At 41.1% G+C, this 21,705-nt stretch overlaps 2 protein-coding genes across 9 annotated transcripts in view; one reads left to right on the forward strand and one right to left on the reverse strand.

Moving 5' to 3' along the window:
• Positions 1-21,705, forward strand: part of LOC115658427 (radial spoke head 10 homolog B2-like) — a 61,968-nt gene that overhangs the window by 27,993 nt on the left and 12,270 nt on the right. For 4 of the 8 annotated variants that reach the window (XM_030577314.1, XM_030577316.1, XM_030577317.1 and 1 more), the window contains 5 exons: positions 793-865; positions 1,547-1,609; positions 4,687-4,824; positions 8,462-8,651; positions 13,675-14,031. In XM_030577314.1, coding sequence (XP_030433174.1) covers positions 793-865; positions 1,547-1,609; positions 4,687-4,824; positions 8,462-8,651; positions 13,675-13,876 — 666 coding nt within the window. In that variant the 3' untranslated portion in view covers positions 13,877-14,031. Of the gene's footprint in view, positions 1-792; positions 866-1,546; positions 1,610-1,890; positions 2,011-4,686; positions 4,825-8,461; positions 8,652-13,674; positions 14,032-21,705 lie in introns of those variants that run through there. The other 4 variants (XR_004002275.1, XR_004002276.1, XM_030577315.1 and 1 more) reach the window with 2 other exon arrangements.
• The window catches only part of CCZ1 (CCZ1 homolog, vacuolar protein trafficking and biogenesis associated), a 28,526-nt gene continuing 22,108 nt past the window's right edge, over positions 15,288-21,705 (reverse strand). Inside the window, exons 13-15 of the mRNA XM_030577320.1 lie at positions 19,091-19,249; positions 17,572-17,699; positions 15,288-15,635 (exon numbers count right to left, since the gene is read on the reverse strand). Coding sequence (XP_030433180.1) covers positions 15,580-15,635; positions 17,572-17,699; positions 19,091-19,249 — 343 coding nt within the window. The 3' untranslated portion in view covers positions 15,288-15,579. The remainder of the gene's footprint in view (positions 15,636-17,571; positions 17,700-19,090; positions 19,250-21,705) is intronic.

Below are 21,705 nucleotides of genomic sequence, written 5' to 3' on the forward strand. Positions count from 1 at the left end.
AATCTCTCTCTTTCTTTAGCTGCGCTTGTAAAGAGTTTCTGGAAACAGCAGTTTCTTCTACTAAGTAATATAATCAGTAGAGGAGTTTCATTACTTTACTTCAACAGGACAGGACAACTAATGGTATCAAACAGTTACCTCAGAAAGACGTGTAAGGACAGGACCTCTATTTTCAACAAGGCTCTAAGGAACATGGCAGCCATCTTCTGTGAGCCTGTAGTTCAGAAGATCCAGCTACTGTAGATGGCTGCTTTGGTAGGTAGCATGGTCTAGTGCACTGAGGACAGAGCTGGAAATCAGGTACTTCTGTGGGCTAGTCATAACTCTGCCACTGTTTTACTGTGTGGCTTTGGACAAGTCACTTAAGCTCTGATCTGGCAATTGGCTCAGCACAGGCACACCCCCCGCAATTTAAGCAGGACTCCTATGGCCACTGGAGTGTGCCCACATGAAGCCAATTTCAGGATTGGGGCCTTAATCCCTGTGTCTGTTTCCCGCTCTGTAAAACAGATATAATCCTATTTCCTTGCAAGATATTACAGGGATATGGTTAGGTTTGATTTAGCTAATATTTGTTCAAGAATTTGAAAATGTAAAATACTACATGTATAGTTCCAAGTATTATTAAATATTGACTACAGCAGGCAAGGTTGCAGAATTGGCTGTATTGGGGGCTTCCTGTGTCTTAATGTAGTAGGTGCTGCTATTCCAAATGTGGATGGAAACACGTGCGAGAAAAATGTAGAAATTCAAAGATTATATTTGTGATTTCTGTTTTCATTCCAACATAAGCTTATATCCAAGGACTCTGCAGTAGAATACAGAAGTTCCAGACAGACTTTTAAATCTACTGAAAAAGAGAGAGGTGAGTACAACAGAATAGCTGTTAGCATCTATTACTGGGGGAAAGAGAATATTCCTCTCACAGGACCCCCCGCCCCCAAGTTAATTAAAAATGTATCTTAGACTTTGTATAGTGGGGTGTATTTTATTATGGAGTGAAGGCTGCATTCAGTTTTACATTTAAAGCAGGGTTTAAATTCTTTAATCTAACATTTAATTTCACACATTTGTACCATTTCGATCAGGAGGACAAGCTTTCCTTTTCAAACTACATTCAGTTGTGGTTTCAGAATCCTATCCCTCCTTATTGAACCTTTTAGAAGTGGGGTGCTGAGTCTTCATTTATTCAATCTAATTTAAGGTTTCACATGCCAGTAATACATTTTAACGTTTTTAGAAGATCTCTTTCAATAAGTCTATAATACATAACTAAACTGTTGTATGTAAAGTAAATAAAGTTTTTTAAATTAAAATGCAGAGCCCCCCGGACTGGTGGTCAGGACCCGGGCAGTGTGAGTGCTACTGAAAATCAGTTCATGTGCCGCCTTCGGCATGTGTGCTGCAGATTGCCTGTCCCTAGTCTAATGTTTCTTTCAGATTCCCTAGAGGCTGCTCGTTCCCCACACTAGCTAATTCTGCACCAACTCAATGTGCCTTTGTCTAGACAAAATGACCACACTTACTGTTTTCATATTCACCCTAGAAGCCACGGTAGAACATGCTTCTGTCATAGGCTGCCGGGCACCAAAGGAAGGAGCTGGAACAGGTGAGAGGGAGGCTTGCTGTGGGCAGCATGGGAGGAGGGGGGCAGGTGCTGGTGGATTGCTGGGGAAGTTTTCCCAGGTCTTCTGCTGGTCAATGGCTTGTCTGGAGAGTTGATCTAGGGAGAGAGATCACCGAAGGGAACAGGGCGTGGAGCCAGGTACAGCCAGGTGCCAGGGCAAATGCACAGAGTGTGCAGGAGGAGGAGGAGGCAAGTGGAGGTGGGGCTGAGGAGCATTTCTGTGCTGCAGGGAAACACTAACATTTCTCTGTCTTCTCCACCAGAGGGACTTGGAATGAAATCCCATGGAGTCCTGATGATGTGAGCCAGGCACAGTGGGTGACAATGGGTACTCTTCCTGCAGAACTAGCAAGTCCCTGGCTCCTCACGCACCAGCCAGTCCATGAACTAGGTAGTGCTTGTGGGCTGCAGCTTGAGCTGTCTGAGGAGCCTGAGAATCGTTAGCTTCTGGAGGTTAAAATGCCCCTCCACTGCTTGCTATGGTTCACAGCATGAGGCATTTTCACCCTGCCCCACCTACTCCAGCAAGCCAATAGAGATCATCTTTGGTGCCTGGAGGTGCTGCTCTTCCCCCTTAGCCCTGCCCGCACTCTTGAATTCCCCTCCCTCCCTGATTTTTCTTACCCAACACACTTTTACCATTTTTTTCTACCAAAACACTAAAAATCCAGGAAATAGGCAGTTAATGGCACCATTAACATCTAGACCAGGCTAGACATATCTTAACCAGCAAGCTGAACTGATATGTTCCCCCACCCTTTCGCTTGCAACAAATAGCCACCTGTACTGCACACGTCCTCTGAATCATGCTTGCATGCATGCCCTTAACTCAAAACTTCAGCATTTTTCAGTATTGATCAAATATATTTATCTGGTTAGGGTCAGAGTTAAGATTTTCAGTGTGCCTGAGGGATGGATGTGTGCATCGTGCGTGGTTGTCTGAAGGGCAAGAGAACATATTATGGAAGTGACAAGTCCAAGTCTGTTTGATGATGGGGTGGTAAGCTCTATGAACAAAGGGCTGGTCTAAATGATAACATTGGTTTACCTGGCGGTTTCCTTGACTTTTAGGGATTGTGTTGGTAGGAAATTCACTAGAGCAATGTTAATGTTGCATGAATTTGTCTGTCCATCAAAAACCACACAGATCCCTAATATAAACAGGACTTGGTTTACTCTACAGTTTACATCACCAACTGACCTCCTGGAATGAGTAGTAGTAAGGCCTTTTGCAAGAGCACATCTGGATACTTTCCAAGAATTTGTTCCAATATTACAGCTGAATGTCCTCAAAGTGTTTCCTGAGTCTGAGACTGCCTTCTGTACTACTCTGTTGTCAGTTCAGCTTTTGAGCATCACACAGCTAAAGCTTGTGTTCATGAATTATATTGTAAGGTTCATGATTAAAGATAAAATAGCATAGTAAAATAATATACTTGTCAAGCTAAAAAAAAGATTTTTTCACTTTCCCTTCTCTGTCCCAGCCACTTTGAGATGAAAACAGAAGTGTAAAACCAGCCCAGTTGTTTTCTGAGGGAAATAAGCTTTTTTCCAGTGCAAAATTCTATGCGAACTCCAGCATTAGCTGGACTGATAGGTGGCAGTTTATATTTACCTAATATAGAGACATAAAAGGTTCTTAAAGTGTTTATTAGTACTTATTAGTATGTGTGATGCTTCTCGGGGTACCCAGGGCTGAGTGTCATCTTGTTATCAGTTGCCTCCAGTGTGAGGGAATCTTGCCTGTACTAACTGGGTGTTAGCTCCCTAAGGGCATGTCTACACTTACCACCGGAGCGATCAGTCCAGCGGGGGTTGATTTATCACGTCTAGTGAAGATGCGATAAATCGACCGCCGAGCACTCTCCTGTAAACTCTGGTACTCCACCGGAACGAGAAGCATAGGTGGAGTCAACGGGGGAGTGGCAGCAGTTGACCTACCGCAGTAAGTAGATTTAAGTACGTCGAAATTGTGTAACTTAGATGGATTCTCTCCTCCTCTTCCCCCTCTCCCCCCAGTGCAGACCAGGCCTAAGACAACCAGCCTGTCAGCCACTTAAGCCGTCTTCTGTGGACTACACCAGCCCTTTCTTTGCCTTGCAGGTTGACAACAGATGCATCCCAGTCGCTGAGTCCGTTCACTCTGTCCCCCTGTGGTATCCAGTCCCTAAACGATCACTGGATACCCACAGAAATCCCAGATCCTCTGTTCCCAAAGGAGCAGTGTTCCACCATTTACTAGTTTTACCCAAGATTACCATTCCTGTATTACATAAATCACTTGTGTTCAGTTATAAAACAAAAGGGAATTGATTTAAAAAAATAGAGATTCAAATAAAAATCAGTGTGAGAGATGGGAACAAATGGTTACAAATAAAGCATAATACCAGTTTTAGAGACTAAACTGAACTCATATGGCATTCCCCATCTTCTACAAGATAACAACCTACCCCCAAGTTCTTTCCCCATCGTTTTCAAGCAGTTTGGTTGAAATCCCTTCTCACAAGATGAAGTGTGCTGGCAGTGTGTCCTCACAGACTGAAGGAATGCCAGGCTCTTTCTGCACCCTTCCCTCCCCCAAATATACCAGAACAGACCTTTGATGTTCATCTCCAAATAGAGTCCCCCTACCTCCCTCTCCTGTTTTACCTCTTCCTCTTAATTTCTCTCTCAAGTCTCAGCTAACTCTTCATTAGCATTTAATGTAGATTGTTAATAGACTCCTATTGTACAATAGTCCACCCTCGAGATAAATGTCTCCCACTGTCCATCTGGAGAAGTTTGTCTGAAGACATGCTGCCTTTGAGTGATCTGCTTTTAACTACAGATCTAGAGAACATTTTTAGTATATACACAACTCCTCACATATTTTCTATTACATAGATCTTGCAGTAGTTATGATGACCACTGTGACACAGGCTTCCATTAAAGACCTTGTGTTGACAGGCTTTTGGTGAATCCAGGGGATCTCTGTACCCCTTTGTATCCTAGTGCCCTCTGCCAGTTGGCAGCACAGGTTCTTGGGTCACTGTATGTAATTTTATTTTCTTCCCTTGCAGTTCCAAATGTCACATTCTCCTCAAACACGGTGTACCGGCTGTCTCCTGATGACAAAGATGAAATGTTGGTTCAGTCTTGGACAGATTCGGATGCAGAACAAGGCCAAGTGCTCAGCAACCCCATGAAAGGATTTGCAGGTAAAGTAGATTTGAAGATCTGGTACCAATGAAAAAAAATGTAATTGAATAGCTCCTAATCCTTTAGGTTGTTGTCACAAGAGGGCAGTAAAAGAACATCCAACCCAAGAGAGTGAATTTCACTGTTAAACAAAAAAAAAAAATGAAATAAGGTGTTTAAGATTCTCTTCCCATGTTTGTTTCCACAATTAAAAAATCCTAGTTTTTATTTTAAAGAAGAGTAGTCTAAACTTACGTTTCAATTCTCACTGAATGCACATATTTACAGGTGTAGGACTGTTCCATCGTCGTTGATTAGAGAAAGAAAATCCATATAACAAACCAGAGGACATTTTTGTTGGTTCTCAGGGTACCCAGGACTGAGAGTCACCCCCTGCCTCTAGCAAAAGGGTGTCTTTCTTGTGGTAGTTGGATGTCAGCTCCCTGACACCACCAGCCCTTCACACACTCTCCTCTGGGCTAAGTTCACCTTGCAGGTTAAAAATAAGTGCACCCTAAACCTTGAGTCCCTTTTGAATTATTATCCCTGTATTATCCAGCCCCTGACACTGGCTACCCACAGAAATTACAGATCTTCCGCACCCAAAGGTGCAGGGTTGTTCACCAGTTTTACTTTAAGCCACCCCTCCTGTAAACTGCATAGCACTTGTGAGCACATATAATAAAAAAGAAGGCAGCTTATTTGAGAGAGAAGAAATATTTAACTAGAAACAAGAGTGTGGTGAAAACAAGTCTTTACAATACAAAAGAATCATAAAACGCAAGCCTGGGTCTACATGTATCGATAGTTACTTTTCCTAGCTGATAAAGTAGATTTTCCCCAAAAAGTTCAGTCTTCTGCAGAGGTGGCTGATTTCACAGGAATGAGGACCCAAACATTCATGAAAACAGCCTTGCTCCCCAGATGTTTCTTCAGTGTTGGATCCGGAGTACTCCTCCCTCTCTGTGTTATACTGAAAACAGTCTTTTGTTTCTATTCAAGGTCTGGGCCAAGCTCTGTCTGTGTAATGTTCCTTTATCACCTCCAACAGGTTTTGATTGTTTGGTGGTGCTGCTAATGATTTTCCACTGATAGTTGTAGGAGGGAGTAAGGGTAGTGAATTGAACCTTTCATTACCTTGCCAGCTGATTAAGGAACAGTGACAACTCCCTCTTGCTTGAATGCACCATCACCGAGGGCAAGCCTACACTTAAAACACTATATCAGCTCAGCTTTGCCGCTGTAGTGCTTAAGGGTATGTCTACACTGGAAACTTCAAAGCGCTGTTGCGGGAATGCTCCACGAGGGGAGTAGCTCCCAGTGCTCGGAGCCCATCTATACTAGCACTTCAAAGCGCTTAGACTTGCAGATTTTTCACCCCCTGAGCCAGAAAATTAGAGCGCTATAAAATGTAAGTGTAGACAAGCCCTTAGTGAAGACACTCCTACACTGACAGGAGATGTGAGAGGTGATAGCTATATTGATGGGAGAAGCTCTTCTGTCGACATAGCGCTGTCTACATTGGAGGTTAGGCTGGTATAACTATGTTGCTCAGGGATGTGGATTATTCACATCCCTGAATGACATAGTTATACAGGTCTGTCGCATCTTAGGCAGGGGTTTGGTTCCGCGGTTATCGCGTAAAGCGAAAACCGCATATAGTCAAAACCTCAAGCCCTTTAAATCCCGCCCACAGCTCCGGCGGCAGGGCCGAGGGGGGGAGGGCATTTAAAGGGCCGGTGGAGCCCTTTAAATGCCCCCCGGTCCTGCCACCGGAGCTGCGGGCGGGATTTAAAGGGCTCCCCCCCCCGGCTGCCGGAGCTGCAGGCGGGATTTAAAGGGCTCCTCCGGGCTTCCTGCCACGGTGGGGAGCCCAAAGGCGCCCTTTAAATCCCGCCCGCAGCTTTGGCAGCTGGGCTGGGGCTGGCATTTAAAGGGCCCTTTAGTTCGCCCCAGGGGCTACCAGCCACCTCTGCAGCTGGGAGCCCCCTGGGTGATTTAAAGGCCCTGAGTCTCCCAGCCACAGCTGGTGCCCCAGGACCTTAAAATCTTGAGGCCACGCCTCTTCTACGAGAGGCCACACCCCCTTCCGGACTCCAGGCCTTTCAGCGTAAAGCTGAAATCGCACATGTTAAATGCGTGTGAGTTGCAAGAGACCTGTACTGCTATAACTAGTGTAGGCCTGGCCTCAGGCACGTTACCCCTTTTGTTATTTCATTTCTACGACCAAGTCCATAAGGCATACTTTCAATAGAAATATACTATTCCTTAAATATTACCAGTACATATATTGCACAATGATTGTCTTAACAAGTTACAAGCTTTCAGTAGATACCTCACATGATATCATATATAGATGAAAACCCTGCCAGATCTGTGTTGGGTGTAATGAGTTTGTCAGATCCGAGGTGAGAGCTGTTTACAAAGAACGGGAGACTTTTTGCCAGGGGGTCTCTGTATCACAGTATTTACATAATCTGCCAGCCAGAAAAGAATAATTTTTATGTGGGGTTCCTGTTAGTGCACCACATGGCACTTCTCATGAGCTTCTCTTGATCCTTGCATCTCTCATTTGCCTACATTGACTCCCTCTTGCCTGCTTAGGGAATCCTAGCCCTGTTGTTCTTCATAGCTATAAAAGTCTTATACGAATGGGCGGTGGGGTGTCACAAACACGAGATTACAAGCAGACAAGGTGTTCAGCAACCATCTCTATTGTTATAAAAAGAATACAACTGTAGAATGTTATTGCATATGTATGTAGGAGCAACTCAAGTTGGACTTGAGAATGGATACTAGAATCCCAAATTGGGATGCCCTTCAAGCATGGTGTATTTTGTGTTGTGCCATAAGAACTGAGGTCCATTAATTTTACTTTTGCTTTAGGTATTATTGAATTCTTTGTATGTTTTTATTCATATACATTTTTTTAAGGGAAGGACACTGCTGTTACAGGGGCAAGTGCCAGCAGGAGAAAAACTGACCTTACCAAGCCACCAGGATTTTCGCTGTATCCTGGACTATGCTATCTCCTTCTCACAAAAGAATGTGCAGAAAGGGATGGGGATTTGCCTCTTAAAGGAGCAGAGGCTGGGCTCTATAGGATCAGCTGAAGACAGTTATGTCCATGGTTTTGCAGCACTTCTAACCCACCACACTTTGTCCTACCTGGCATCTTCACACAATCATTTTCCTCCTCACCTCTCCTGCGTAAAACAGCTGTAGATATGGAATTGCTGTAGCAGTAATTTAACACAAAATGAACACATTTATGCTGGAATTCAGGCGGAAACAGGTTCCGACTCTATTCATAGCCTTCTAGCATAGAGGTCAGCAAGTGGCTGCTATGCAGCAAAGGGAATGATACTACCATATAGCTGCCACAGTCTACCCCATGTGTTGTTTTTGAACATTTCCACCAACGTGACTCCCTTCCACACCATGCAGAGGAAAAAAGCATATGCCTCTTATGAGCCTGGAGACCTAGATAGTAGCCTAGCAGCTTCACAAGACACACTTTTATTTTGGTAGCCATATCAGAAGTCTGGAACATCCTGGATGGGAAGGAGTTGGTTGTACTGATTGCAACTTAAAATGAGCCAAATATATTCTTAAGTAGGTTAAATTACAATTAAAACATAAATGGTTCTGTTACAGATAAACTAGAAAAAGCAAAAAACGAACAGAAGGAAAAACTCAGTCTGTGGCTAAATCAGATGTACATCTTTTTTGTGAACAAGTTCTTTCCTGCCTACAAGCATGCTCAAGTGGTGAAGGAAAATGTAGAAGAAAATAGGAAACGGGATGCTGAATTAGCCGTGCAGTTGAAAATTGAAGAGGAAGCAAAGTGAGTCTTAATTAATTTAAAAGCTTCATTTTACACCTAAAGACATCTAGAGTAAGGTCCTACACGAATACCATGTTCTTGAAGATTTGGGAAATTTGTCACTCTGCTCTTTGATAAATCATAGCCATTAGCTACTTTCAAAATACTCTATTGGATGACTGATTTATATAGTGCAACCAGTAGACTACAGTAATCAATTTATTTTCATTTGTCATAGAATGTTACCCAGGTTGTCTCAGAAAGAAATTGAGATGAAAAAGAAAATGTTTACATACAAGACACAACTACCCCTGGCACTTAGGGGAAAGGCCTTGTGTAGGAACTGTGTGATTGCTGTCTTCTTTTCTGAAGCACATTTGGCAGTTATTTCTGTCTATCAGGAGCTAGTCTCAATTACCCTAGCTCATTGCAATCTGAATATATCACACCAACCCATGCCACCAGGGGTTCACATGGGGTTTAACATTTTTCAAACCCCTCCATAGAACACTCAGCTACTTTTGAAATCAGTCAGTTCCTCAGGGCTTAGGTTTCGTTCCTGGATGATCATTTTCCCAATGACAGTGACTTCAGCTCACAGAAGGAATGAGTTTCAGGCCCTAGCAACTGATCCACATTGTATCATATCTTCCAAGGATAAGGGGGTATTGCAGATCCAGCTGACTTTCCTTCCATGGCCACGTCAACGTTTCACTTTAACGAACCTTTTGTCCTGCCAGTGTTTGTCCCACATAGATCATGATGAGGCCCTGTTCTGTGCTAAAATGTCATTAGTGTTCTAATTAGAGCAGACTAGGTACTTGTCTACACACACAAGTTATACTACTTTATACAGGTACAGTTAAGGTGATATAACCTCTATGTGTGGACATAGTTCTATCGATGTAAGAGTCCATAACTATACTGGTATATTCTACCTCTACTGGTATCAAGGACCTATACACAAATATAACTGTCTACACTAGGGCCTATGCTACATTGGTAAAAAGATCAGACCCCCTAGCCAAAATAGTTGTTATGCCTGTTCAAAAACTTTGTGTAGAACAAGTCTAAACAAACTTTACCAAACTCAGAGAACTTGAAGGTAAGGTCCCACGAGAAGAAAATCTAAGACAAAAAGTAGCTCAGGAGAGCTGGCAGTTTCTCAAGGAGACAGTATTAAATGTACGCTATCCTGAGGGGAAGGAAAGATAGGAAATTTATAAGAGGTCAATAGGGCTCCCTCAGGAGCTCTTTTAATGACCTGAAAATCAAAAAGGAATCCTACAACAAGTGAAAACGTGGAGAGATTGCTAAGGAGTACAAAAGAATAGCACAAGCACATAACAAAATCAGAAAAGCTAAGGCACAAAATGAGTTGTCTCTAGCAAGGGACATAAAAGGCAATAAGAAGAGGTTATTTAAATATATTAGAAGCAAGAGAGTGACAAAGGAAAGCGTAGGTCCTCTGCTTAGTGGGGAAAGAGTGCTAATAACTGATGACATCAAGAAAGCTGAGGTGTTTACACCTCTACCCTGATATAATGCTGTCCTTCGGAGCCAAAAAATCTTATTATAGTGCCATAGAATATCAGGTTGGAAGGGACTGCAGGAGGTCATCTAGTCCAACCCTCTGCTTAAAGCAGGACCAATCCCCAACTAAATCCCCAGATGACCCCCTCAAGGATTGAACTCACAACACTGTCTTTAGCAGGCCAATGCTCTGAAACTGCATTATATCGAACTTGCTTTTATCTGCCAGAGTGCGCAGCCCTGCCCCCCCGGAGCACTGCTTTACTACATTATATCCGAATTCATGTTATATCGGGGTAGAGGTGTACCTATTTTGCTTCACTTTTAACTGAAAAGTTTAATGGTGGTGACCAGATATAAAATGCAATTACTATTAACAACAAGGAGGACAGAATGCAAGCTAAAATAGAGCAAAACCAGTTTAAAGAATATTTAGATAAGTTAGATGTAGTCAAGTCAGCAAGGGCTGATGAAATTCATCCTCGTACTTAAGGAGCAAGCTGAAGCAATATCAGAACCATTAGCAATTATCTTTGAGAACACCTGGAGGACCAGTGAAGTTCCAGAAGACTGGAGAAAGGCAAACATTGTACTATCTTTAAAGAGGGGAACAAAGATGACCCTGGGCATTACAGTCTGTCTAAATTTAGTAATTTGTTCCAGTATCTTTCCAGCTATCAATCAATTTGTAGGCCTCTGGAGGGTAACAGAGTTATAAGGAACAGTCATCATGGATTTGTCAAGTATAAATCATGCCAAAACAATTAAATTTCATTCTTCGATGGGGTTACTGGCCTAGTGAATAGGGGGAAGCAATAGCTGTGGTATCTCTTGATTTTAGCAAGGTTTTTGACAGTCTTGCATGACATTCTCATAAACTAGGGAAGTGTGAGCTAGATTAAACTACTATAAATTAGTACACAACTGATTGAAAGAGTAGCTATCAAAGGTTTGCTGTCAAACTGGGAGGGTGTATCTAGGAGGGTCTTACAGGGGGTCAGTCCTGGGTCCAGCACTAGTCAATATTTTCATTAGTGACTTGGATAATGGAGTGAAGAGTATGCTCATCAAATTTGCAGATGACACTAAACTGGGAGTGGTTGCAAGCACTTTGGACAATCAGTCTGAATTCAACAAGCTGAAATTCAGTAGAGACAAATGAAAAGTGTTAGTCTGGATCTGTAAAAGCAGCAAAGAGTCCTGTGGCACCTTATAGACTAACAGACGTATTGGAGCATGAGCTTTCGTGGGTGAATACCCACTTCATCGGATGCATGAAAAGTACTTCACTTAGGAAGAAAAAATCCAATGGGCAACTACAAAATGAGGAATAATGGGCTAGGCAATAGTACTGCTGAAAAGGATCACAAATTGAATAGCAGTCAATGTGATACAGCTGCAAAAAACACTGTAACAGATGTGTCCAATACAAGAAAAGAGGTAATTGTCCCACTCTGCTTGACACTTGTCAGGCCTCAGCTGGAGTACTGAGTCCAGTTCTGGGCACCACACTTCAGGAACGATGTGGACAAATTGTGCAGAGGAGAACAAACAAAAATGATAAAAGGTTTAGAAAACGTGACCTATGAGGAGAGGTTAAAAAAAGTGGGTATGTTTAGTCTGGAAAAAAAGGGGACCTGATAAACTTCAAATCTATTAAGGGCTATTATAAAGAGGACTATGGTCAATTCTCTGTCTCCGCTGAAGGTAGGACAAGAATTAATGTCCAGCAAGGGAAGATTTAGGTTAGATATTAGGAAAGCTTTCTAACTATAAGAGTTGTTAAGCTCTGGAATAGGCTTCCAAGGGATGTTATGGAATCCCCATCACTGAAGGTTTTTAAGAAAAGGTTGGACAAATCTGTCAGGGATGGTCTAGGTTTATTTTGTCCTGTCTCAGCACAGAGGGCTGGACGAGGTGACTTCTCAAGGTCCCTTACAGCCCTGCATTTCTATGATTCTGTAAAGCACTGAGAAAGACCACGCAACTTTTTCTTTTTACACCAGTTAAGTGGGAAATGACTATGGGTAAAATTTTCATAAGTGCCTAAAGCTCCTAAGTCACTAAGTCCCATTACCTTTCAATTACCTTTCAAAGTCTCTTTTGAAAATGGAAGTTAGGCATTTACAAAAATTTTACCCAATGTCTTCTGTGCTTTGCATTGCTATGACGTAATTGGTGTGAAACTGAGTGAGCCTTGGCATGACCTAGAGTCTATGCCCACCACTACCTGCCTAATGGATGTTACTATCACAGACATATGCAAAGCAACTACACCTTCCTTTCTTCATACGTTTGCAAAGCATTATTGGTTGAATTCAGGCTCCAAAAGGGATTTCCTTTTGAGGTTCTCTGTGCTCCAGCACTTGTTTCCAAGGTAGGAAAGACCAAACTCTCTCACCTTCATACAATTTTTTTTTTTAATTTCAGGACATCCCTCATTTTCAGTTGGTCAAATATTTTTGCATGGAATTTGCTTCTGTGATGTGGGCTCATTCTACAGCTTTGTATTCTGTGCCTGATAAGAAGTATTAGTCCTCTCTTCCAAAAAGCCCTCCTTGTCCTTGCTGCAGCTGAGCTTCACTGGCTTTTGAAACATCCCTGAAGGAGCGAGACTCCTGTACAGAGGGAAAATTACTTGCCTGTAATTCTGCTTCCCTGAAAATATCTTGCAGGATTGTTACTCCTCTGTCCACTTCCTCTTAGAACTTGGTAGTTACTTATTGACATTTTTTCCCTTGTACCTTTTTCATTTTCTTTACTGAAGCACTTAAAAAAGTATGCCTGGGCTACACATGGAGATAACTTTTGTGATTTTTATGGGGATTTAGTTAAACTAGCATAACCAGGTGGACACTTAGTTTAAAACTGTTTATATTGGTTTAGTTTGCAACTGTACATTTAGAGGTGAAAGTTAAAACCACAGAGCACTGTCTCCACATAGTTACACTAGTTTAATCAAACAATTTAATTAAACAAATGCAACTTGGAGTGGAGATAGGCCCTTATACTGATCTGGCACTACTTTCTTTTATGGGAGCTTTGCCTTCTGCATAATCGAAAGAATTGATGGAACATTCAGAGAGTAGTATTTATGCACTGCACAGGATTGCTATTAGGAAAGCCTACCTCACATGTTCCACTGCTACCACTACCTTCAGGGGTCAAAAAGCAACTTGAGAGCTAGGGGAACAGTCTTGTGCTAACGAGATATGTTCAGAGAACCAGGATCGCAGGTAGATAATTTTTCCTTTTAAGAACGTGCTTGGATTATGCAATGATACGTGAAGCTTAACAATAGTTGATTGCGAAGTAGCAGCTACACAGAACACACATTTTAGGAAAGGATTAAAAGGATCACATTTTTTATTAGGCAATTCATTCTGCATGTAATTGAAGTATGGCTCTATTTACCTAAGCAAAACAAAATCATTTTAGCCTATGATAAGTTTGCATGAATTTGTTGCAGTGGTAAGCAAGTGTAAACTTATGTTTGTTTGTGCGAGCATAGGCTTATCGCCATAAGGAAAGCCGAAGAGGCCAAAAAACAAGAAGAAGCTGCAGCAGAAAAAGCAGAGACAGATAATGCAGTGGTTAAAGAGCCAGAGGATTCAGCTACACAGCTGCCACTTCCTGCAAAGGAAGAAGTAGTGATTCTGCCCCAGCCAGCCATTAGCAAGGTTTCTGCAGGTGTGAAGAAAAAGAAAAAGTAAATTAGGCTGACTGTTGCAATAATAAAGTTGTAAGTAAAGTCTGTACTTGTTAACATTTTTAAGGTATGAGATTTACTTTCTAGGTCTGTAAAATCTAAACATTACAATGAGGGTTCTAGGAAATGAATGCCAATAAAATTATTTGTATTTGTTTATATGAGAGGGAAATTTAACTCTCAAGAGTCTTCCCCCACACCTCCATCTACTGATAGCTTGAGCCCCCTAGAAATCATGGAGTGTGATTATATAATTCAGGGGTTGGCACCCTTTCAGAAGTGGTGTGCAGAGTCTTCATTTATTCACTCTGATTTAAGGTTTCGCGTGCCAGTAATACATTTTAACGTTTTTAGAAGGTCTCTTTCTATAAGTCTATAATGTATAACTAAACTATTGGTGTATGTAAAGTCAAATAAGGTTTTTAAAGCATTTAAGAAGCTTCATTTAAAATTAAATTAAAATGCAGAGCCCCCAGACTGGTGGCCAGGACCCAGGCAGCGTGAATGGCACTGAAAATCAGCTTGCGTGCTGCCTTCGGCACATGTGCCATAGGTTGCCTACCCCGATATAACTGTTACATAAAACTTGTGTAAACCTTTGAACATACAAAGCCATTCCATACATGTACTATATGCCATATTAGGAGACATTTTTCCATTAAAAGTTAAAAGATCATTAGCATTTCAGGTTTGTTTGTTGGCTGACTCTTGTAACTATGAGACTGCATCGTCTGAATGGAATTTAAAACTATACAACCTGCATCAGGTTTTTGCTTATACAGCCGCTCCCCAGGTTACGCAAACCCAATTTATGGAAATCCGCACTTAAGTAAAAAGTTCCGTAAGGTGGGTTTGTTTGGGAGTTTTTGCATAATTGTTGGAGATACGTTCCTGACTTTGCAAAATTCGACTTACGCAAGGCATTCTGGAACAGAACACTTGCGTAAGTCAGGGAGCGTCTGTATACCTATTTTATGTACACTGGCATGTGAGGAACCCAGGTATTTCACACATGTAAAGTAAATCTTTGGGCTTAATCCTGTATCATGTGATTTCAGTGGGATGACTACTAAGTATGAATAGGAAGATCAGGCCCTTATCCTTTTCACTTCTTTTATTGTTAAAGCAGCAGCCTCTGTCAACTTATACAGGAGAGGAAGAGGTTAGTTTACTTATGTAGTATTGAAGAACTGGTGCAGTATAGCTTTTACATGCTGATGATTCTGAGACTACTATTTTAGGTTAACTCAATATCCTTTACTGTGGGTGCCACTTCAGACTCAAGATGATAGGGTTAACATCAAGTACTTCCCCCTTTCTTTTACATGCTAATGTGTAGAAAAACAATTTAAATCCCCACACTCCAATCCACTCTTATGCACCTGAGCACAGAAAGGAAACAAAAGGGCCCTTAAAATTGTAACAATTATTAATTTTATTCAGTAAAATATTAACATAACAATATTAGAGAAATGGAATGGTACAGCTGAATTAGATTGGTTTTAATTAGTTTGCACATAAATATTTTAAAATCTAAAAATCTTATGATCAGAGTTTACAGCTTCAGTAGAAATTTGATTCTTACAAAGCAAGTATTGCTTTACTATTGTCATTATTCCAGTCAATAATATGACTAATAACCTTTCATGTTAAACAAAAATGTTTCTGACATTTGTAGATTCTTTCACCAAATCAGCCCTTTGCAGATCAATCCAGGAAGAAAATATTATTGAACTGTGTTGCACAAAGTTTCTTTACTTCTTCTGTTTAAAAAAAAAAAAGGTAGGGGGGAGAGAGAGAGAGAGAATGTTCAGAAACTGCATACAGTATCACAACATATTATATAAATACCCTGCTTTTAAAAAGAAGACTTGACAGAACTGTAACTGTATCTAGGGGAAAAAATACATTTGTTAGGGTTTTCTGCTTTTAAAACATGTTCTCACTTTTTATATATATATATATATATATTTTTTTAAAAAGTGTGTCCTGGTGCATATCAACTCCTTATTTCTATTTTTAGTAAGAGAAAGGTGGGTCAATTTTGTTCAGCAGGCCCAATCTGAAAATTCACATATCAGTCTTTTCATGTGAAATATGGACTTAGCTTTTATCCTGTTTTCACAGAAAGAATAACTTTTCTTGTTAAACAAGTCTTGCTTAATGATTAGAACAGGGATTCTCAAACTGTGGGTCGCGATCCTGTTTTAATGAGGTTGCCTGGGCTGGCGTTAGACATGCTGGGGCCCAGGGCCAAAGCCAAAGCCCAAGGGCTTCAGCACTGAGTGGTGGGGATCAGGCTTCGGCTTTGCCTTCCCCCCTGGCCCAGGGCGGCGGGGCTGGGGAATGCTCAGGTTTCTGTCCCCCCTTCTGGGGTCACATCTCCCCTTAACCATCTCTTTTCCAAGCTGAAAAGTCCCAGTCTCAATCTCTCCTCATATAGAAGCCATTCCATATCCCTAATAATTTTTGTTGCCCTTTTTGAACCCTTTCCAATTCCAATACATCTTTTTTGAGAGGAGGCGACCACATCTGCACACAGTATTCAAGATGTGGGTGTACCATGGATTTATATAGAGGCAACATGATATTTTCTGTCCTATTATCTATCCCTTTCTTAATTATTCCCAGCATTCTGTTCACTTTTTTGACTGCCGCTGCACACTGAGTGGATGTTTTCAGAGAATTATGCACGACTCCAAGATCTCTTTCTTGAGTGGCAGCGGCTAATTTAGACCCCATCATTTTATATGTATATTTGGGATTATGCTTTCCAAGGTGCATTACTTTGCATTTATTAACATTTCATCTGCCATTTTGTTGCACAGTCTCTCAGTTTTGAGAGATCCTTTTGTAGCTCTTTGCAGTCTGCCTGGGTTTTAACTATCTTTAATAATTTTGCATCATCTGCAAATTTTGCCACCTCACTGTTTACCCCTTGTTCCATCCAGATCATTTATACACTTTGTGCATTTGACAGCACTTTAGGTACAGCAAGTCTGTCTCCCCCATTTCTGTGCATCTTCCGCACAGAAGCAAGGAGAGAGAAAAAACAATCCTAGAGAAGTAGGACTGTAAAACCAGAATAATTAGCAGGAAGGTCAGGGGCAGATGTAGAAACAAACTACTTTTATCTCGTAAAAAAACCTGTCTAGTTTTCAAGTTGATATTGCCCCATAATGTTCTAATTTTTTATCCAAATGAATTGGGCTAAAGGTAATATTGATGCATGTTTCTTCATGTACTTAGTATGTCTTAAATTGCAGTGTAAAACTGAAGTAGAAAAGCACTTTGGGAGAAAAACAATATTTTAATACTAATAATCTTAATGACATAAGTCCCTTTATGAAAATATATTGCCTTGACTTATAAAAAACAAATCCAGAAAAGTAGGCATTTTAACCTCCTGGAAATATAATAATGCACTTCATTTAATAAATATTCCCATTAAAATCAAGGAGTAAGATAATGGTCATGGATTCATTGTTAAGAACATCGACAAAGTCTGTTGAATATGATGATTTAGTTTCAAAACATGGAGGGAGAGACAAAGCCTTAGGCAAGCTGATCTGGTGTAGCACAGAAAAAATCCCACATTAAGTGCATCTTACATAAAATAGAGAACTAAAAATCCATTGATAAGCATTTTAGTAACACCAACAGTATTTAACAAATAGCAAAAATAAAAAAAATCCTTACCATTAACTTCAATCAGGTTTGCATTTTTTTGATTCAAAATAACATACAGTTCCCGTTGATCAGACTTTTTCCCAACCACCCAGTAGTCACTCATTGCCTTCACAATGATTTCTTCATCCTCATCAACTCTGAAAGAAATTGGATAAAACAAACCTTAGGAAAATTTGTACCGACATCAAAAATAAGAGCCTCGAAAAGCAAAATAAATAACTTACATTACAAGCAACAATATTGAAGTAAAGATCTCAAGAAATAACCAGCAAATAGAGCAGGTTTAGTAATTGTTTAACTGCCCTAAGGGTTATGAATAAACTACATGTGAACTGATCTTGCAGATTGCTGTGACATTGCATAATTGACAGAAAATCAAAAATGAGCAGGTGTGCTCAACTCAGGAGACAAATACAGCGAGCCAGTGCTAGCATAGCCTGCACAATCTCCATTTGGGAGAATTTAATCATGAGGAAGTAAGCCAACCACTTATTTAGTCTACTAGTCAACCAAACATCAGTGCTTTAAAAGAAGCTGCTTGGTGTCCACCGGTGCCAACTTTCACGTGGTAGCACCCTGACTTTCACAATAAGGCCAAAACAAGCCAATCCCTAAGAACCCCAACACTCTATGTGACTAGATCCTCCTGGCGTGCAGTCTAGGACTGTGGTGGGCCCACTGTGCACCCCTGACTCTCTCCCCCGGCCCCTGCTTGCCAGGAGCCAATCAAAAAAAAAAAAGGAGCAACAAGCTGCAAGTCAAAAACTAGCCAACAAGCAACTCACAAGCCAATTAAGACAAAAAGAAGCCCAATTTCTGCATTTTTTTTCACAGGTTTGGCATGACACGCTTTGATTCCACCATCATAGGAGAAACCGACTTTTTTTCAAATAAGTACTTGATTTAGTGTTTTATTAGAAGCATATTTTAAAGAGTTTAGTATGTTAATTAGTAGGCAAATGTGGGATAATGTACCCTCAAAATTAGGTTTCATCCTGATCTCTAATAGTCAGAGATTGACTTAAGCCCTGAAGCATAAGGTTTAAATCCCTTCCAAAATTGATTATTAATTATAACTGTGGATGTTCTTGATATCCACAGAAGTATCCAATCCCTTTTTGAAATCTAGCCCAACATCTCAGGGACATGAAAATTCATGAAAGAAAACAGACCAGAAGGGTGGGACAGGACAGACATTTCAATGTATCAAACTGGCTACAGTGATACACATAAAAGAAAAATCTGTTCTATTACTTATTCCACAATTTTATATATTCAGTAATTGTACATATATATGGATGGCAGGAGAGAGATCACTTGATCATTACCTGTTAGGTTCACTCCCTCTGGTGCACCTGGCATTGGCCACTGTCGGTAGACAGATACTGGGCTGGATGGACCTTTGGTCTGACCCAGTACAGCCATTCTTATGTTATATACATAAATTAAAAACCAGGATAATTCAGTAGTTGAACACTGCTAAAAGCTGAGGCCTATTTGACAGAAGGAAAAATGTAAGTAAGATTACCTAGTAAAATCACTGTTGATATCACCTAGAATCTTCATGAGGTCAGGGTGAACGGACGTGAGTGATACACTGGGTGTTTTCCTCATGTGAATTGTACTTTTCTCTGCCAAGTTCATATGATTGAAATAGATAAATTTAAACTGAGGTTCCTTCTCAGACCTAGGAAAACAAGTTAAAGAAAATGGTGACTAAGTGGTCTTTGTGAAATGTGTATATGTAAGTCACAGATCACTAATCCATGCACAACATGAAATCCATGATCAGGTAACTTATCATACTGAGACACTGTGCATACATTACTATTAGGCTTGGCAGAATTTGATTTTTTTTTCTAATTTTGACCATTTATATAATTTATTTTTAAAGATTTTTTTAAACTGTTGCTGGAAATTGAGGGAGCATGTGCCAAGGGTTGGGATTAGGGCAGCGTGGCAGGGGGCTCCCTGTACAACTGAGAGGGCCATGCCACCAAGGTGCAAGGTGAGGGGGAGGCTGCAGCCCTGTCTTGGGGGAGCTGATACCTCAGGCCAGAGCTGTGATGAGGATGACAAAACCCTGGCCACAGGGTGCTGCTGAACAGTTCCGGACCAGGGATGGAGCCATTCAGCAGCAGGATGATCTCCCCCATGGCCAGGGTCTTTGCCTTTTCCTCACCACAGTCCTGACAGGGTCTCTCTGGTCTGCCCCATCAGAATTGCACTTTTTCCCCGCACCTTGTGTCCCCAGGGATCGGGTCTCACCAGCTCTGGCAGCTCAGGGAGCTCCCTGCAGACACATGACAGCATAGCTGCAGAGGGCCCCTTGAGCTGCCACAGTGCTGGTGACGGGCAAAGGGGGCAAGGCTGCAATCCTGCCAGCTTTTAGTGATCAATATTTTTTTAGTTGATTTACCAACATCTATTAATTTAAACTGAATCCTGCCATGCCTAACTACTTTTCAAGACCTGTGGCAGGATTTTGACAGACTGTTTTTGGATAGCCATTGAAATTAAAAACATTTAGACCTCCAAAACACTGACACCATAAGAGAGACCTGCATGAATTCCTAGTACAGGAAAGAGAATAAAATTATGTCTGCCTAATGGCATTTCCTGCTCTTACCAGAACCCACCCATCAGTGAGGGACATCAGAACATCTCCCTTTCTCCTTCACTAGCTCTTTGAGTTCTCCCACTGGGCCTGTAATCTCACACCATTGGTGGGTTTGAACCACAGCTGGTTGCTGGATTGGTTAGCTACTCTGGGGAGAGAGCATATAGGTGCTGGCTGCCTGAGAGTGGGGATCCTTGCTGCCTCCCTAAAGAAGAGTCAGCGGTTGGCTTAGTTGGGTGTTGTGTTACTAATTTGTTTCATAAGGGATTTCCCTAGAACTATAAGGGAACTATATACCAGTTTTTCATTGACTATCATATTTGAGATCAGGCAAACTTCCCATCTTTCCCGGAATGGCCAAGCCAAGGAGAGTTTTTCACCCTCCTTGGTGGATTTGGGCATGAGATGATCTCCCTTTCCCAGTTTGGTAAGTCAAGACTTAAGTTTAAGTAATTGATACTGGTTTTGATGATGGCTTCAACAATTACAATCAATGAAGGTTTGCTGCAGCAGTTGGCACTTCCAGTTACATATTGAGTTGTTTGGAACTGTCTCATCTATGCTAGATGTCATATGGCAGTTTACTCACTATCACCTTAGTGGACCAGCAAATGGCTCAGACGTCTGGATATCTTGCTCCCTATTATGTCACCCAACTGCATTAGTGTAAAAATAAACCCTATAAGGTTATCAGGGCACTGCTGCATTAAAATTTTAAGGGAGAGTTAATAAGATGAACTTCCTTTGCTTTAATCCCTCAATGACATAAAAAACCAAGTATTTAATGATTTAATAGGTTGGCACCATTGCAAACATATTTTATTTGACTCACTGCAATTCTGCCAGTTTAGTACAGTTACCACACACCGAAGTAGGTGTGCATGTATCTTTGGTATGATTGAGTCATCCTTAGAACAGCAATACTGTAGGAAACCAACAAATACTCCACATGACAAATATGCCTTTTGAAGGAAATATTTAGGATTGTGGGAGAAGCTAATAAGCACCTCAACTCTTCCCCCAGTCAAGTGTGTACTACATAAATCTTGCCTGGGAATTTTCCCCTATTCTTATACAATGCTACCAAACAAACCATTTGTGTGGTACAACTGATTCATTGTTTCAAACATCCTAAGTGACAACATTATCATCCTAAATACACACCTTCACTTATATTAGCTTGACAGCAGCAGACAAATGCCACTTGCTGTAGGGAATTTAAACTCTTTAAAGTTTATAATCCTTCAATGTAATGTGTCTCTTGGTTTAAACCAGCATGAACTATACACTAACTAGGCTGCTTCCTTAAAACTCTATCATGTAAATGACCCACAGCTTCTCTCTGCTGGCCAATATACAGTATGTGCTTAGATTAAGGCTGACATCTATGCCATCACACGATTAGAGTGGTGCTATTGTATAAAATGGCACTTTTCTTTTAATATAAAACACAAAAGGAACTAGAGAAATTTACAAACCCACTATGTAAAATCCAGCAACGATTGACCCTGGGCTTTTAAGAG

The sequence above is a fragment of the Gopherus evgoodei genome, chromosome 10, assembly GCF_007399415.2.
Source record: "Gopherus evgoodei ecotype Sinaloan lineage chromosome 10, rGopEvg1_v1.p, whole genome shotgun sequence".
Taxonomy (NCBI): Eukaryota; Metazoa; Chordata; order Testudines; family Testudinidae; genus Gopherus; species Gopherus evgoodei.